The sequence below is a fragment of the Schistocerca serialis genome, chromosome 12 (genome assembly GCF_023864345.2).
Source record: "Schistocerca serialis cubense isolate TAMUIC-IGC-003099 chromosome 12, iqSchSeri2.2, whole genome shotgun sequence".
Taxonomy (NCBI): domain Eukaryota; kingdom Metazoa; phylum Arthropoda; class Insecta; order Orthoptera; family Acrididae; genus Schistocerca; species Schistocerca serialis.
The window spans coordinates 33,055,419-33,073,780 of NC_064649.1; the positions used below are offsets into that span (position 1 = coordinate 33,055,419).

At 39.1% G+C, this 18,362-nt stretch overlaps 1 protein-coding gene across 1 annotated transcript in view; it reads left to right on the plus strand.

The window, feature by feature from the left end:
• LOC126428143 (F-box/LRR-repeat protein 7-like) overlaps positions 1–7,987 on the plus strand; it is a 44,373-nt gene extending 36,386 nt beyond the window's left edge. The window contains exon 8 of the mRNA XM_050090052.1: positions 2,925–7,987. Coding sequence (XP_049946009.1) covers positions 2,925–3,255 — 331 coding nt within the window. The 3' untranslated portion in view covers positions 3,256–7,987. The remainder of the gene's footprint in view (positions 1–2,924) is intronic.
• The last annotated feature ends 10,375 nt before the right edge of the window (positions 7,988–18,362 follow it).

Consider the following 18,362-nt stretch of genomic DNA (forward strand, 5'->3'; position numbering starts at 1 on the left):
GCATAGGACCATTTGGTTGTTAAGTGTGGCACCCTTACAGCATAGTGGTACATCGACAATATTCTACGCCCTGTTCTATTGCTCTTCTTGGCAAGCTGTACTGGGCTTGCATTTCAGCAAGACACACAGGGAGAGTTTCTACTAATGTCTTCGTGATTTTCAAGCCGTACCTTTTGTCAGGAGGGTAGTCGGATCTCTCCCCTATGGAGAATGTTTGGAGCATTATGGGCAGGGCCTTCCAGCCAGCCCGAGATATGGCGATCTAACTTAGCAGTTAGACAGAATTTGTCATGATGTCCCTCAGGAGGGTGTCCAACATCTCTACAATCAGTGTCAAGCTGCACATATGCTTACACAAGGGCCAGAAGAAGACAAAGGTGTTATTGATATGCTCGGTTTGTGGAGCTCTTCCTCTGGAATGAACCATCCAATTTTTCTGAAATTGAAATTGTAATCATTTACTTGTCTGTACACACAAATTACATTGACAGATTTCTGTGCCATTCAGAAATGCTTTGGTTGTGCATATCTTTTTTCTGTCTTAAAGTATATTTAGCCTTTCTTGCACCTCTCCTCCTCCATTTCCCCACACCATTAAATCGTCTTCAAATACCACTGACTTCTTATTTTCATGTCCTCTTTGTACAAGTACACCTGTCATTGTTATCCATAATGGTGATAGAAAGTAGAGGGGATAGTGCACTTCCTTGCTTCAGGTCATTTTTCTGTTCAAACCAGGCTGTCTTTTCTCCTTCTATTTTTACCTATCTCACATTTCCTTCGTACACTCCATTCTTCTTCTAATTCCCTCCTCCCCCCTCCCATTCTTCTTGTAATCAGGCTTCTAATTCCCCCACCTTTCTTCTTCTTCTTCTTAAGGGTTTCAGGCATCTTGCTACCTTTCACACTATCTTACATATTCTCAGTGTCTAGGAAAACCATTATTAAATCCTTACAATATTTATAGTTTGTCTTCGAGCTCTTGAATCCACAGTCGACCTTCCTGATCTAGTCACTGGTTCTCTGTGCTCCTCTTATCTACTGTACTTTTCCGGAATCATCTCAAATAATTTAGTAGCACGATGCATCATACTACGTGCCCTATAATTTCGAGTCTCCTGGAACCCTTTTTCAAAATTAGTACTAAGATGTCCTTTTTTCAACCTTCAGGTGCCCTTTCTTTCCATACTGTTGTCACAGTATCAGCTGGTCTCACCACCTCTACAATTACTTCCATGGGCAAGAATGCTTTTCCTCCTTTCTTTGACAGCAGTAGTGGAATTGATAAAGACAGTTACGTCCACCTCCAGATCCTCTACATTATCTGCTCCTCATTTTCCTCTTCCCTATTTCCATTGCCATTTAGTAACACTTGAAAATATCCCATCCACATATCTCTGATTCCCTGTACATTACCAACTAAAACTACCTTTACTTCTTTATTGATCATTTGGCATCTTCCAACATGCCTTTTTTTCTTAGCTTTAACCATACCATAGGGATCTTCTTATACCCCACATTGTCCTCTTCCATAGTTTTCGTCCACTCTTCATCCATTTCCTCTTCTCTCCTGCTATCACCTGTAGCCACCTTATTCTAAGTGTATGCCTTTTTTCATTCTTCTGTCTTCTCCAAATAACACATGTAGAATGCTTTATTTTTCTTTGCAACTTCCTCACCTGCTGTCATTCCATCAGGGTCTCTTTCCAGTGTTTATCACTGGTTTTCTGAATTTCCATCATTTTTTAACTTTCCTGATTCCTCCTCTGCTGCATGCATTTCATTCTTGGTATGTTGCTCACTACTATTTACTAAAATTCTTCTTTGCATTTCTCTTCTTCAAACTTCCACACTGTAATCCTCCTTTCCTTTCGTTCTGCCCCCTTTCTCTCTAACCTGTCACTACTTACAGGCAGTGACTGTTCCCTAGGGTTTTGGAAGTCATTACCTCGACTTCTGTGACTGTTCTCTTTGTGTCCTACTCACATATTATGTATTCTACAACAGATTCACTTGACAAATCATGGTTATACCACATTACCTTATATGTTCCCTGCTTCCCTTGGCATTGTGTGGACTACATTCTGCTATCTTTCTATTATTTCTGATGGTGTCCATCATAGGACTTATTTTGTGAAGTGAAGACATTATCCATTTCATTCAACTTTTCTGCCAAGTCCTTTGCGCTGTCTGACAGAAATCAGTGTAATTGGGAAACTTCAAATTTTTTTATTTTGTCTTCATGAACTTGAATTCCTCTTCCAAGTTTCCCCTTGTTTCCTTTACTATTTGCTCAATGTGAATAAGAATACTGAACTTGTTTAAAGAATTAAGATGAAAATATATCAGAACTTTTTGAAAATATTTTCTGTCAGAGTTCTCTTCAACAGATCAGTTTTTCTTTCAGAGGTTTGACGCAGGGGAACAACCCCGAAACATAGTAAACAGATATTCTGTGCAGTGTCAGTCACGCTCCTAAGTCTCCAACCATCCCCACAAATGAGCTGCAAAGAAGCAGTATCATTATCCAATATCACCCATATGGGAGCAACAAACCCACAGCTTCTGAAGGACTTCAACAATCTTTCACTGTATGCTGCAACAAAACACATTCTTCCCAAAATAATTTCTCACAAGTTTGTATTTCACTTCCCCTTCCCCCATTTGCCTGTTTACATTTACCTCTGTGCCTGCCGCCCCCCCCCCCCCCCCTCCCCATATTTTTTTGCCTCCTCCCTTTCTTACTGTTCTTCTCTTTTGTCTCCTTCATTCAGATTCATTTCAAACTTTTTTGTTTAAATATGAGCCCAAACATACACAAATAAAATATCTCATTATCAGTGCTGTACAAACCATCACAGTATAGAAGTACCTCAGTAGTTTGCATGAGTACAGTAACAGGAGTGTTTCAATTTTTATTTCAGGGAGTTGAATATCCAGTGGTGTCGAGGTGACCCTAAAGCCACGGAAGGGCTGACAGAGCAGATGCCCGACCTCGAAATCCATGGCAACATTGAAGAGGAAGAACGGGCTGACGACACGGAAGGTCACGAAAGTGACGCGGAAGTTGCAGAGGAAGGAAATGAAGAGAATGCGGGTCCTGGAGATGCAGATGATGTGCAGGATGGCGGTTCAGAAAATGATGACAGTGACAGCGATAGTAACAGTAGCAGCGATAGTGAGAGCGACGGTGAAAACCTTATTTGGGGTGAAAGAGGTATATCTGACCTCTTTCTGGAAAACATGAATGAGTGAGAAACTGTCTCTTGCTACTAATTGTCTGAGGAACAGTGAAGTGTATCAAAATGATAACCCTGAATGTTATCGGCCTATTTATTGTAGTTGACTACAAAATGCTGTTAAACTGAAAGTAGTTGTTTATTTTTTAACATTGTTGTTAAATCTGATTTTGCTGTGATTTAATGTTTTAAAAAAGTAAAGCTGTCCTCAACCTGAGTGTTGGTTTGAACAAGTCAGTGCTTTACTAGGCATGGTGCTGTTGGGGACAGTGCCATTGCCTTCCTCTGACCTTCGAACTGATTTAACTGGGCAGTTATTGCAGGACTTGCAGTGTAACATGTTATGAACCACATTGTAGCTCAGTTTTTCACATTAGCATGCAATTGCTGGAGACGAAAGCAGTTATATATGACAAGAAAAACATCCTTGCATCAGTGGGGGATCACTGCATGACCTTATATTATTAGTGTGCCAATTAATCACTGGACCTCAGGATGCCAGACTTTTGAAGGAAGGAAATTGCAAATAGTTGTGGAAAAGTATGCAGGAAATTTAAACATGTTGTCCGCAAATCCCTTGGTATTAAAAGGGATTTGTTGACATGTTCTTGTACGTAAAATGCTGAAAAAGGAAACACTGATCAACTAGTAGTTGTTAAAGGGCATTGGCAGAATTATACCTGACACTGCAATTTCGTGATAATTTTAATGCCCATATAAAGTGTTGTTCCTTTTCTACACATTAAGATTTTAAACCAAAGAATATTCAGTGAACCATCAGAACATTACTGCGTTGAATGTTGTTACTGCGTATCAAAATTACTAATGCCATTGCTCATAACTATGGCGTATTTTGCCTCGTATTTTGCTTAGTAATTGTATAATTAGTAGTAAAGACACCTGTAAACAAACAGTTCGTACTTTTTTGCTGTTTGACCTTTATTAGAAGTTACTGGTATCAGACATAGGTGTTACCTTGAGGAAGAAGTTTATGAGAATGTATGTTTGGAGCACAGCATTATGGTTGCAAAACGTGGGCAGTGGATAAACTGAAACAGAAGAAAATTGCAGCATTTGAGATGTGGTGTTACAGAAGAATGTTGCAAATTAGGTGGCCTGATAAAGAATGCGGAGGTTCCATACAGAATTGGCAGAGGTTCTCTACAGAATTGGCAAAGAAAGGAACATATTGAAAACACTTGACAAGCATGGACAGAATTGTATGCTAAGACCGTAGCGAATAACCTCTATTGTACGATAGGGAGCTGTAGAGGGTGAACACTGTAGGGAAGATGAGACTGGAATACATCTGGCAAATAAAGATGGAGTGTGCAAATTCTACTTTGAGGTGAAGAGGATGACACAGGAGAGGAATTGGTAGTGGGCTGCATCAAACCAGTTGGAGGACTGGTCACTAAAAAGTGTGATTGACAGCAGATTTGCCAGTATGGTGAACATTGTTTGTGTTGTTGTTTCACTGTGTGTGTTAGGGAGAACGAGCTGTCATTAAAATTTATCTCACTGTATCTTGAGTTTCTGCTGTTACATAATTTACGATACTGAATAGAAACGAGCACTGGCAGTTACCAAAACGGCATAGGTGTAGCATCTCTCTGCCATATATTATGCAGGAAGAGGTTAAGAAGGAAATGAATATTATGTGCAGAACTTAAGGATGGAAGTGCAATAAAATAAAGTAGCTGTCCAGTTTTCTGGACAATGTATATGTTCCCACATTATGATAGTAAAATAAACTTTAGATTTTATCTCTAGACTTCAACCATTTGCTGAACTGGCATCCTATATTTTTCTTCTTTATACACAGTGGTAAGTGCAGTGCAAGAACTGCTTGGTCCGCATTGGGAGCCATTCCCACTCGTGTCAAAATGTCACACAATATACAGTGTAACAACGAAAATAATCAGTTTTTGACAATATAATGTAACTGGATGAATAAAAATCTATCAAAGTGGCAGCAGAAGACCTCTCATACAAAAAGGTTTCAAATATCCAAGCTTTCGAAGCAAGTGCTCCTTCCTCTGGCAGAAGGGTTAAAAGGGGAAGGGAGAGGGGTGAAGGGAGAGGACTGGAGAGGTTTAGGAAAAGGGGTAGAGTCCAGAAAAGTCACCCAGAACCCATGGTCAGGGGAGATTTACCGAACACCTCTTGGACATAACTTCCATTATCAAAACACCATCTAACTCAATTTTCTTAGAGGCTGTAGGTTCTCACCCTGTCCAGTAAGTCTCCCCTGACCTGGGGTTCTGAGGGACTACTCTGAACTCTACCCCTTCTCTTAAACCTCTCCAGTACTTTCTTCACCTTTCTTCCTTTCCCTTCAACCTTTCTGCTAGGAGGAGGATCCACTGGCTCTGAAAGCTTTCATATGTAAAATCTTGTGTTTTTTCTTCTGCTGCCATTTGGAAATGGACATAGTGTGACAGATACTTTAAAAGTGAGGTTAAATTTGGCAAGTGTTGTTGGTACATCTACGTACTTATTTTGCAAACCTGTGAATGGGGAACAGTGAATTTAACAAACAAATTTAATCAATATCAGGGCCCCCACCTGGCAGTACTTGACTGGATTAACTGTCACTTTGAAAAGCCATGGATGTAGTCCCCATGGTTATATTTTTATTATGTGATGAGGTGTGTTGGTAAATCAGTTTTGTTAGTGTTTAGGTGCATGAAGGATGTGATATTATAGTGTTTCCTCTTTCCATGAAATTTTGTAGTTCAGATTTGTCAACTGTTACACTGTGTTGTGATTCAAACATGTTAAGAAGCCATTTGTAAACTTCATAGCACTAGTGCACCTTCAGTATATAGATAAAACTGAGATGTGAAAAGTTTATCTGAAATTTAGGTTACAATTTTTATTTCCTGTTAGCTGGCATTGCTTTCAATCCTAATATTGGCTACCCAGCAAAAGCTGATGGCACAATTTAAAAAAAAAAAATATAATGGTTAGCTATAAGGTGACATAATTCCTTGACAATAAAAAGTAATTGTTTGAACAGGAAAACTATCACAATTAAATGCACTCTTAACAAAACATGAAGTATATCCTGATGATCGTCTATAGTGCACACAAGTGTACATTCTATTTATTTATTACAAAATAAGTGGCTGTCATTTGCTATATGCTTGTACTGCACAAATTCTTTGATCTGGTTATTGATTTTATATATTGTTATGCTATTTTCTGTAACATTGTTGTTGGTAACATGTTGTTGACTTCAGTGCTAAAACTGATGCTTTATATTGGCTGTGATTATTGTTGTAATGTTATTGTGTATCTTTGTTGAACCAGTGACTGTTTTCCTACAGTTGGAATATAAATATATGCCATCGTGGTCTAAATGTTAGCTTGTCCTAAATTTTATCAAATGTCACTTACTGGCCAGTCTGCCTTACAGGATTCTAAATTGAGAAACTTGCCACAGTGCCTGTTGAAAAGTGGTATATCTCCCACAATTACCCTGCGGGCCTCCTCCAGCACCTATAATCGCAGAAGCATTCTTCTTGTTACACACAATCTCTTGGAACTTTGGTGATTCAGTAGATACCTTTTTTGGATCTGCATTATCTTCCCAACAATTCCTCCTCCCCCCTCCCCCCCCCCCTCCCCAAACTCTGTAACCTCATTTGCAACATGCATGATTTTTGTCTGGAGGGCACTTTCCATGGGGCAGTGATTCTATACCCACCATCATTCCCATTGTATAACCTACATTGTGCATGTACCCGCAATCATGTACTTAAACACCACAACTGGGTAATCACACAAAATTTGAGGTATATTAACAACTGACATGATTACTGCATGACTTTCTTTATGGGGATGACTACCAAACTGCCAAATTACTTGAATCAGTGATTTCAGAAGACTTGTCTGATTTGAGGCCATCTAGTTGAGAAGTGTGGTCTCTGACATGACCCAAGATAACGTTTGCATTCTATGCCACACAAGTATCCTCCTGGTCAGCACTGAACTCTGGAGAAGTTTACTTTTTCCAGCATCGTACCATTCTCTTTGACATAACTTCAGTTACTCAAACACCTAACCCCTTTTTCCTACAGGCTGTATGCTAGAATTTTATATTTATTGTTTATTCTCCTTCAGTTTCCCTAAAAGGAAAACCCTTTTCCTCCAAATCGTACTAATCTCACTTCCTCTTTTAATCCACCAATTATACATCACTTTATAACTGAAAACTATGTTTTTGTAATTTTTTCTCCTCATGACAGAGGGGTCTCTCTCTTAGCCTCTTGGTGTGTGGATGATCTGGCACCCTATCCAAACTCCAATCAATTCCTCTTTCCTCCCTCAACAATGAATCTATTCTTTGAATGCAAATATTGCTGTGTTCTATTTAAGTGTTCCTACTAGCAGCTCTGGCAGTTAGGCAAGTACTGGCCAATGATGAGTCCATTTGTGTCTTGGATTTTACAAATTGACAACTTTGTCTGCCTCTCAATAATTTGATACACCCATGTGTTGTGGAAAAACAGCAAGACAACATGAGCAATGAGTTTGTAAAGGCAGATTTGTGCAAGGAGTGAAATTTACACCTTCATTGCAAGTTGTGTGTTAGCATTTGAAATTAACCAATTGGTTAATTCAGTATAGAGTATTTTGATGTTATTGGAATACATGAATAAATATTTTATTTATTGAAGAATATTTTCATATTACTGAAACATGTATACATTTCTGTAATAAATATATTTCTATAAAAAGTAGTTGGTCTGTCATTATTTCCACACCTTCCCTCTCCTTTTGGCCCCCCCCCCCCTTCTCCAACCACTACTACCCACATCATATTGCTAATTTTGGCACTTACTTGCTGCCCTGTTCTCCCATTGCAAAACCATGTTCTTGGATGCTTAATTGCTGTATGGTCAGCAGTGAGAAGGGATGGACAGGGTTGTTCTGTTCAATCTGTAAACTGACCATGCTATGATGGAAAACAAAGCAAAATTTGGAGATTACAGTCCAAGAAGAAGAAACAGTTTAGTTTACCAATGACGTAGTAGTTGGCAAGGGATGAAGAGCTGACTGTCTTGATAAGAGATGAAATGAACATCAACAAGAGCAAAGGATGTCTAATTAAATCCAGTGAGGTTGAGGGAATTAGGTAAGAAATTTTCTGTCTGGGTAGGAAAATAACACTATGGCTGAAGTAGGAAGATATAAAATGCAGAGTTGCAATAAGTATCAGAAAGAGTTAAATTTGTTACTATTGAAAATTTGTGTTCAATCCTTTTTGGAGTGTGGTCTTTTACAGAAATGGAAGTTTGGAAGATAATTCAGGCAAGAAGATAACTTGAAACTTGGTGCTACAGGACAATGCTGAAGGTTGGAGGGGAGATGCTGATGTAAATGGCAGGGGGGACCAATATGTGCTTACTTTAGTGAAGTTCAAATGGCTGTAGGCTGCAGTAGTTAGGCATGGATGAATGACCTTGGACACAATAGCTTAGCATGGAGCATGGCATCAAAGCTGGACTAACTGTAACCAAAATTTTCTTCTTCAAAATATTTGTTACTACCATGATGCACTGACCACAACAATGTGGAAACAAGTAGGATGCCACAAAATTTTGTTCTGTTGCATGGTATTGCAACCTGTCCTGCTTGTACCTAGCTATGGCTTCAACAGCTAAAACACCCTAATGCAATACAAGTCATAAACTGCTTATTACAGGGTGGTTACAATTAAAATGCAGGTGTTCAGATATCCTGTGCAGGCTGTAGTTATTGTACGGCAGCGAATCTTGGTAGATATTTTAATGCAGAACCTGTTTATTCTGAGGAAAAATGACTTCTAAATTTGGACATCAGGTGCAAATCAGGCACTGTACAGCATGTCATCGTTGTCTCCGGTGCTCATATTGAACAAATTGCATACACAGCAGTTAATTATATCAACATTATGCCTTTCTCACTTGTTGACCTTTTCTGCCCGTGTTGCATTCCTAATTAATTACATTTGGGAACATTTCTATGTGTGTCTCTTTTGCATTCACATTCCCCACTCTTTTGGCAACAAAACTCTATTATATAACTTAATATCCAGTCGATGTGATGGCCTTTTGCAACCTTATTTGTAGGGCCTGTACACCCCCTTGGTAACACACTACTGGTTGACACCCGAGCCAACACCTTGCTGCATCAATATCTTCCCCATGATCCACATACTGCTTCCCACAGAAGGCATCCTTCATTGAGCAAAGCAGATGGAAATTGGAAGGTGCAATATTGTGGCTATAGTGTGGTTGAGGAAGAACAGCCCAATGAAGTTTTGTGAGCTGGTAGCCGGTGCACAGACTTCAGTGACGCCTTGCATTGTCATGGAGAAGGAGTAGTTGGTTTTCATTTTTGTTGTGACGAACTCACAGAAGTCACTTCTTCAATTTCCTGAGAGTAGCACAATACTCTTCAGCATTGACTGTTGCACATGAGGGATTACATCAAACAGAATGATAACGACTTCAGAGTCCCAGAAGACTATCTCTACGGCTTTATCAGTTGTGGGCGCAGCTTTGAAATTTTTGTTCAGAAGAAAGGTTGAGTGGCTCACGCCACGGATTGCCATTTTGTTTCTGGTTCAAAGTGAGAACCCGTATTTCATTGCACGTGCTGATGTTCGACAAAAAATTCAAGATAAGCCTTGTAACCTGCAAGCAACAATACACAGATGGTCCATTGTAACTGAACCTAGTGGGCACAAACCTTTGAGTACCCCATCTGGCGGACAAATGTGTCAGCAGACCAGTTGAGAAGTGATGTGTTTGATTGTGATCTGTCAATCACCTCGAATGAGTGTCTGCATACTGCAACACTGCAAGTGTTGTAGCTGTGTGCAGCTGGGAGATCGAACACGTTTGCATGACTTTGTTGCAATGTTGACAGGTGCCTTGCCCAACCCACCGTGCTTTCGTTCACTGCCAGCCCTCTGAGGACATTCCACAAGCACCTATGAATATCTGCAACTATCTGGTTTTCTGCAAAAGAAACACTATGACAGCTCTCTGCTTTGAATTCGAATCTGTTACAGTCACCATTTTGAAGGTTATGTATAGTGCTGCCACCTACTGGAATTTCATGAAACTGTAGGGCTGAAACAGGAATATTCCATGATGTCCCACAACAAATTCCACATTTTTTCAACCAAAATGGCCTGAGCAAAAATATGTTGTATTACTTATCGAACATCCCTCGTGTAACCACTCAGTACATTTTGATATATGTGCTATACCTGCGTTTTATCTCATTGAACACACACAACTATAACTGAATAGTCACTGACTTATTCTGACTCACTTGAAGTTAAATTCATCTACATTATGTATATTTTCACCAATAAAATTAAGACATGCACATTTTATTTGTATTCTTTCTCAACACTCATGATGGTATTGGTAGAACATCAAAATATACACTCTTTCCAGATATTAAAAAATACCTCTTCATTTTTAATAAGTTGGATTATGCCCCAATTAGCATTTCAAATGTAAATTTGTCTTTACACAAGTCTTACTTTGATGACATTGACACATATCACACTATATGTACGCTGATGTAACACTGCCCAATGGAAAGGATTTAAATGCAAATGAATGTAAGATCATATGTATGCAGTCCCATTCCGCAGAATAAGGAATACCGAGAGTGTCTCATTTTTACAGTGTGTTTCATTCATACAATTTATCGTAGAGGCAAGGGGGAAAAAAGGTATCTTCTTGGTGACTGAGTATTTTACATTTTGGAAAAGTAATCATATTTATTAACTATACACTTTGAACTCTAAAATAAAATCATTCATACATACAATTTTTAAGAATTCTTGATCCGCCACTTTTGGTTTTATGAATTGTCAGAATAACATTTGTTACAAATAAGAATGTCCCCCCATAAAAGTAGATCACAAAAAAGTATGTAGGAGATAATGAAAGGAATTTCTGAGTTATCTCAACTATGAATGAACCACTCTGTCACAGAGCACAGTAAACAATTTATTAAGCATCAAAACACTTGTGAGGAGCACAGATACATAAAACCTCAACACACATTTAAGAAGCCATGAATACATCTCTAAGAAGTTCGCACACAGTCATTTCACTGGCGTTGATCAGTTAGTCAATATTGTGGTCACCAAAGGAGCTCCCCCCCTTGAAAAGCTGCAGAGACTACAGCCCGGATCGATGGCGCATTGTGCCTCATCCGACTACTATCCTCCGCAAGGACTTTAGGTGGTGACAAACTCATGCCTGTGGCAGGCCACCTGAACAGAGGCATGGCTGGGCCGTTTCTCGACAGAGCTGAAAATGGCAGGAACCTGGACATAAGTTGGCACACAAAGATGCAGTACTATTGGAGTTTCAGAGAGCAAAGCCAATGAAAATTTGCAGTGTAGCAGGTGGCGGGACAAGGGTGTCACTTGAGACAAAGTGAAGACAGGTGTGGTCACAAGGGCGTGTGCTGCAGGTGTCGGCACAGGTGGGTTGCATGGTAGTTCATCTTGGGGAAGAGCAATGAAGGCAAGTTTGAGTTTTTCCATTGAGACTGTCTCCATGCCTCCTTCCTTGCCCTTGTGGATGATGAGAGTGTTGGGTCCCCTCAAGAGCAGTTTGTATTAACCAGAGTATGTGGAAGTGAGAGGCAGCCAAACCGCATCATCACACAGACATACATGTGTTGATGTGCGTAGTTCATTGAAGATGAACTGATCACATTGATTATGGCATTGTGGGCTGCGTGGATGTAGAGATATCGTAAAAAGTCCCCAACATTGATGCTGAGAGAGAAGTTAGAAAAATTGGCGCATAGTAATCAAGAAAATGCAGAGATCTTTGCAAACACTTTCAACAAACTTTTAAATTGTGATGACCCACTGGAAACATTTCAAGTAGACACCGAAGCACTTATTCTAACCACCTCAGACCCAATTGATCCTCCAACTATCAATGAGGTAGAGGTCTCAATTCAAGAACTAAAAAATTACAAGGCATGTGGTGAAGACCATGTATTTGCAGAAATCTGGTACAATTCTGGAAAACCTGCAGTCATAAATCTCCACCAACATCTAATTGAAATGTGGATCACAGAGAAAATACCAGAGCACTGGACCTCAGAAATAATCCATCCATTATTTAAAAAAGGAGATAGAATCAACCCAGATAATTACAGAGAAATAACCCTTCTGGACTGCACATACAAAATTTTCTCCTGCATAATTTACAATAGGATCAAAAACATTCTGGAACCACAACTTCGAGAATATCAAGGAGGATTTCGATTATACAGAAGCTGCTCAGACCAAATTCTTAGCTTGAAACTAATGATGGAGTATTGCAAGTACAGAAACAAACAGTTATTCGTCTCATTCATAGATTTTAAGAAAAGCATATGATAGTGTTCATAGACCCACACTTCTAAAAAGCCTTAGATCGTATGGCTTCCATCCCAATCTGGTAAGACTCATTCAGCTAACTTTAACTAACACAAATTCAAAGGTAAAGTTTAGAGGAGGAATGTAAAAAGCTTTCGCAATAGAAACAGGACTCAGACAATGTGATGTATTGTCCCCTTTGCTTTTCAATGTGGCCCTTGATTACATGATGACAATCTGGCAAAAAGAAAATCCATGTAAAATCAAAATTGGAGGAAAACCAGCAATAAGAGCAAACTGCCTTGGGTTTGCTGACGATTTAGCTCTCTGAGCCCTTGATATGGAAGAAGTTCATGCTCAGATCACAAGTCTCCAGAAAATTGCTTCAAAAGTAGGATTACAAATATCCTTTGAGAAAATTGAAATCATGCCCATGAAACCTCTTTGCGTAGATAAGATCTTCATAAATGATAAAACAATTAACATAGTTCTACAATTTAAATATACTGGAGAAATTATTTTGCACAACTTGGGTGAGGAAGCAACATGCATAAATGTTGTTGTTGTTGTTGTTGTTGTTGTTGTTGTTGTTGTGGTCTTCAGTCCTGAGACTGGTTTGATGCAGCTCTCCATGCTACCCTATCCTGTGCAAGCTTCTTCATCTCCCAGTACCTACTGCAATCTACATCCTTCTGAATCTGCTTAGTGTATTCATCTCTTGGTCTCCCTCTACGATTTTTACCCTCCACGCTGCCCACCAATACTAAATTGGTGATCCCTTGATGCCTCAGAACATGTCCTACCAACCGATCCCGTCTTCTGGTCAAGTTGTGCCACAAACTTCTCTTCTCCCCAATCCTATTCAATACTTCCTCATTAGTTACGTGATCTACCCATCTAATCTTCAGCATTCTTCTGTAGCACCACATTTCGAATGCTTCTATTCTCTTCTTGTCCAAACTATTTATCGTCCATGTTTCACTTCCATACATGGCTACACTCCATACAAATACTTTCAGAAATGACTTCCTGACACTTAAATCAATACTGGATGTTAACAAATTTCTCTTCTTCAGAAACGCTTTCCTTGCCATTGCCAGTCTACATTTTATATCCTCTCTACTTCGACCATCATCAGTTATTTTGCTCCCCAAATAGCAAAACTCCTTTACTACTTTAAGTGTCTCATTTTCTAATCTGATTCCCTCAGAATCACCCGATTTAATTCGACTACATTCCATTATCCTCGTTTTGCTTTTGTTGATGTTCATCTTATATCCTCCTTTCAAGACACTGTCCATTCCATTCAACTGCTCTTCCAAGTCCTTTGCTGTCTCTGACAGAATTACAATGTCATCGGCGAACCTCAAAGTTTTTATTTCTTCTCCATGCATAAATAGAACCAACAAAATGAAAAAAGCACAATTTCTAACCTGGTTAACATATAATTAAGAAATGCCTGTCAACAGACACTAAGATCCAACATTACAATACTGTAACCCTCCTGGAACCAACTTATGCTTGTCAACATCTGTTCAAAATTAAAAATGAAAGAAGAACCAATCGACTCCTCAAGATTGAACAAAGATTTATCAGAACATGCATCAATAAAAAATACCAGGTTGATAGAGTCCATAAAATCCTCCATAATGAAACTGTCTATTGTCACATTGACCCAACCACCATCACAATGAAGAAGAAAAGACTCTCATATTTCTTTCACGTCTTACAACTACCTGACAACAGGATTTTAAAACAACTAGTGATGAGAAGTCTCAGAAAGAAGACAGGAGGACAGTGGGTCAAAGAAATGCAGCAAGATCTTGAAGCAGTTGGTCTTAGAATTACTGATGCAGAGAACAAAAACACTCTCCTTACGAATCATTAATTTTCAGCAGAAATGACACACAGAAGACTGGCAGAGATTTCAGACGAGTTAAGAAAACTGTGTTCGGAATGAATGAAAAAGTACTGGACTGAGTACAAGAAGCAAGTAGTCCAATCTTCAAAGAGAAGGTGAACACAGAATGACTCAAGTGGTTCAATCTGGCCAATCAAGCTAATAAAAAAAAAGACTATTCACTGACAAATAAATCACGAGCTCCAACTGCAAGGAGGGAGAAGACAAAGTTTACAGTAAATTCAGCATCGTTACATGACAATGTTCAGAGAAAAAAATTAGTGATGTGCAAATATTAAAAAAGTGCATAATATGAAGTCATGGATTAATTTGAAGCCAAATCTTAAAAAGACAGGGAACATGAAAATCATATTAAAAGAAATGGGAAGAGCTGTTTCTGAAGTTTTTGGATGGGGATGACTGCAGTCCCAACGAAATCCCTGCTAAGTTCCCTTCTCTCCATTTTTCATTAAGTGCTTAACACTTTGAAATTACGAACTAGTGAACTTATTTTTATTCTGCAGTAATGAAACAATTCTGATCTTTAGATGAATTTTCAGCTAAACAAGTACAGCGGAGCATGCATATAACTGGACAAGCCTCTCCAATACTTCCGCATAAACCTGCTCGTTATGAAAGTGTAAGTCAAAAATTATCTGCAATATTGACATACCTTTTCTTACACTGTTTATACCAACCTTCATCCTCATTTATTTTATTGTTATGGTGTTGTGATCCTGTATATAAAAGTCTGGTTGTAATTCCTGCATTTACCTTCACTTTGATGCAGATAGACCACTCCAGTAAAAGTTTGCACTGAAGAGAAACAATGAGCAGTGATCCGGTCTTTGATGTCTGAAGTGGTATAAGGTGCCACAATCTATCAAAGAATTTTGGCACAATAAGGTAGAGTGTCTTGCTGCAATGGAGTGTCTACGAACGGATTGCAAAATTCAGAAATGATCGCTCAAGTGTGATGCACAAGGAAGGAGCCGGACGACCATCCACAGCCACAAATGATGACAACACTGAATGTGCACAACAGGTGACAACTGATGACGTGGCGCATCATCTGCACATTAGTCATGGTTCTCCCTACAAAATCATCCACAAAAAATCTGGGTTTCATAAAGCCTGCAATATGGGTTCCAAAACAACTTACAGTGTTGCATAAACAAATGCGCTTGGACATTTGCCACAAACATTTGGATCATTATGGTAATTAATGTGACAGTTTCTTAGACATAACCATCACTGGTGATGGAATACATGGAGTAAACAGCTGAGTATGGAACGGAAACATTCACAATCACCCAGCAAGGAAAAGTTCCAAACCAAACAATCCGCAGGAAAATTGATGCTTACCAATTTTTGGCACTCTCAGTGACCAGTACTGGAATGTTATCAGGAGAGTAGTACAACAACAAACCATAGTGGGACAATTACTGACAGGCTAAACACTGCAATTCGAAGCAAACACAGAGGACTACTGTCAAAAGGTGGTGGTGTATTACACAACAACATCCACATACCACTATCTACACTGCTAAAACACTCCGGAAACTCGAGTCTGAAGTAATGGCTCATTCTTTGTGTAGTCCTGATCTTGCACCTTCTAACTACAACTCAAAGAGGCATTACGGGCCATCGGTTCACCTCGGATCCAAAAGTGAAGGACACCGTGCACGGGTAGCTTGCTGCTCAGCCGAAAACCTTTTCTGCGGGCATAAGGTAGCTTGCACAACAATGAATCAAGTCTTATGGAAAAGCAAGGGAGTATACTGACAAATGATATTAACATAAAAGTGCTATTTGTATTGCAGTAGGAGGTATAGGTACATTGCAGATAATTTTTGACTTACCCTCGTTCAAGGTACTGTCCAAAATATCCGAAAATTTCATTGTACCAGTCAAGCCAGGAGCAGTATGACATTCTGCTTTTAAGGACTCAACTGCACGCAAAAGCGATAATGTAAATTTTTGTGCTGTCAAAGACACAATATAAAGTACTATCGGTAAACAATATGTACTTGCAGTGAAAAAACAGCAAATATTTTAGTATTGTACTTCAGCTCTGACTCCTCTCTCACTATTCAGAGTGGTGAGATAATTCTTTCTGTACAGACGCATTTTGTCATTGCTCTGACTCTCCAGACATTTTGTTACGTACTGAACATAGGCAGATTTAAAGAGGCACATCAACGTACTCATTTACATTAATATACTGCCAAGCAACAATCATAATTTATATGCAAGTGTCTATTCATAATTTATGTGCATATTCGATTTCTTGAATGTATATTTTATTAACCTCTATGTCTTTTTTTCATTTTAGTAGTTTTAAAAATTACTTAAGTGGCTGCAACATGGCAGAGGTTAGTGTGCAATCTGATGGAAAATTATAAAGTCCTAGCATACAAGAACCGTAAATCAATCTTCACAGAAATTTTACTGCAAGAAGTCCGATATTTTGTTTTGATAATGTGCAAGGCACATGGTAATGTAAAAATACTTAGCAAATGCATGACCTCAGCCACCAATGACTTTGTTTGCATGCTATACAATGTATGAGGAAATAATATTGTTTAATATTAATACTTTGAAATATTATTAATTATCTGATCTGTATTCTCATCCTTACAAGCAGAAGCATATTATTATTTACATTATTTATATGCTGCTAGATGTCTTGAAGTACTTCTTAGCTACTGTGGCACAAAGTTGTGTTATCTTTGGCAGTACTATTGTGAGTTGTAGTAGTGTATGTCAGGATGTATTTCAGTGTTTCTGCAAATTGTGAAATGGAAAACGTGATGGAGCAACAGATCTGCATCAAATTCTGCTTCAGGTTGAAGAAAACTGCAGCTGAAATCCACTCCATGCTGACAGAGGCATTTGGTGAGAGTTTGCCAATTCAAGCACGAACATTTGGATGGTTCGAGTGCTTCAAGGAAGGCTGAGAATCTGGGGAAGATCAACAAACATTCTGGTCAACTGTCAACATACACAACACTGGAAATGATCACTAAAGTGCATGACGTGATTCGAGAAGCCCGAAGGCAGACAATTCATGATGTTTGTAACTGACGTTGTCTGTCATATAGTACCTGTCAATGAGTTCTAGCTGACGAACTGAACATCAGACAAATTAGGGTAGTTTTTCGCTCGTCTTCTCAGCAGCAAGCAACAAAAGCTCAGAATTCAGACGTGCACTGACGTGTAACAAATGAGTTCAAAAGTGTCCAAAATTCTTATCCAGAGACATAACAGGTGGTGAATCTTGGGTCTATGGTTATGACCTTGAAATGAAGCAGCAATTATCACAAAGCAAAAACTCTTCTCTGAGGCCAGAAAGAGCTCGACAAGTTCGAATCAATGTAAAGTCAATGCTGATCATTTTTTTGGACATTTGGAAAATACTGCATAAGAAGCTTGCCCACATGATCAGACTGTCAACAGGAGCTTTTACTGCCAGGTTTCAAGGAGAATGAGGGAAAATTTTTCTGCACAAATGGCGAGAGTTGTGTTTTTGGCCCAAAAGAACATGGCAACAGTCCTCCACCCTCCCTACTCATTAGACCTAGCCGCACGCGGTTTCCTGAAGATGAAATTCTTGTCAAAAGGGCAACATTTCAACTTGACTGAAGACATCCAAGCGAATCACAGTGGGTTCTAAACAGCCTTCACCCTCCAGACTTTCAGAAGTGCTTTCAAACATGGGAACAGTGTTGGGAATGTTTCATAAATGCCTGACGTGACTACTTTGAAGGTGACAGAGGACATTAGGATTAAGTGTAGTTTTTTGATTTTACAATGAAATTCT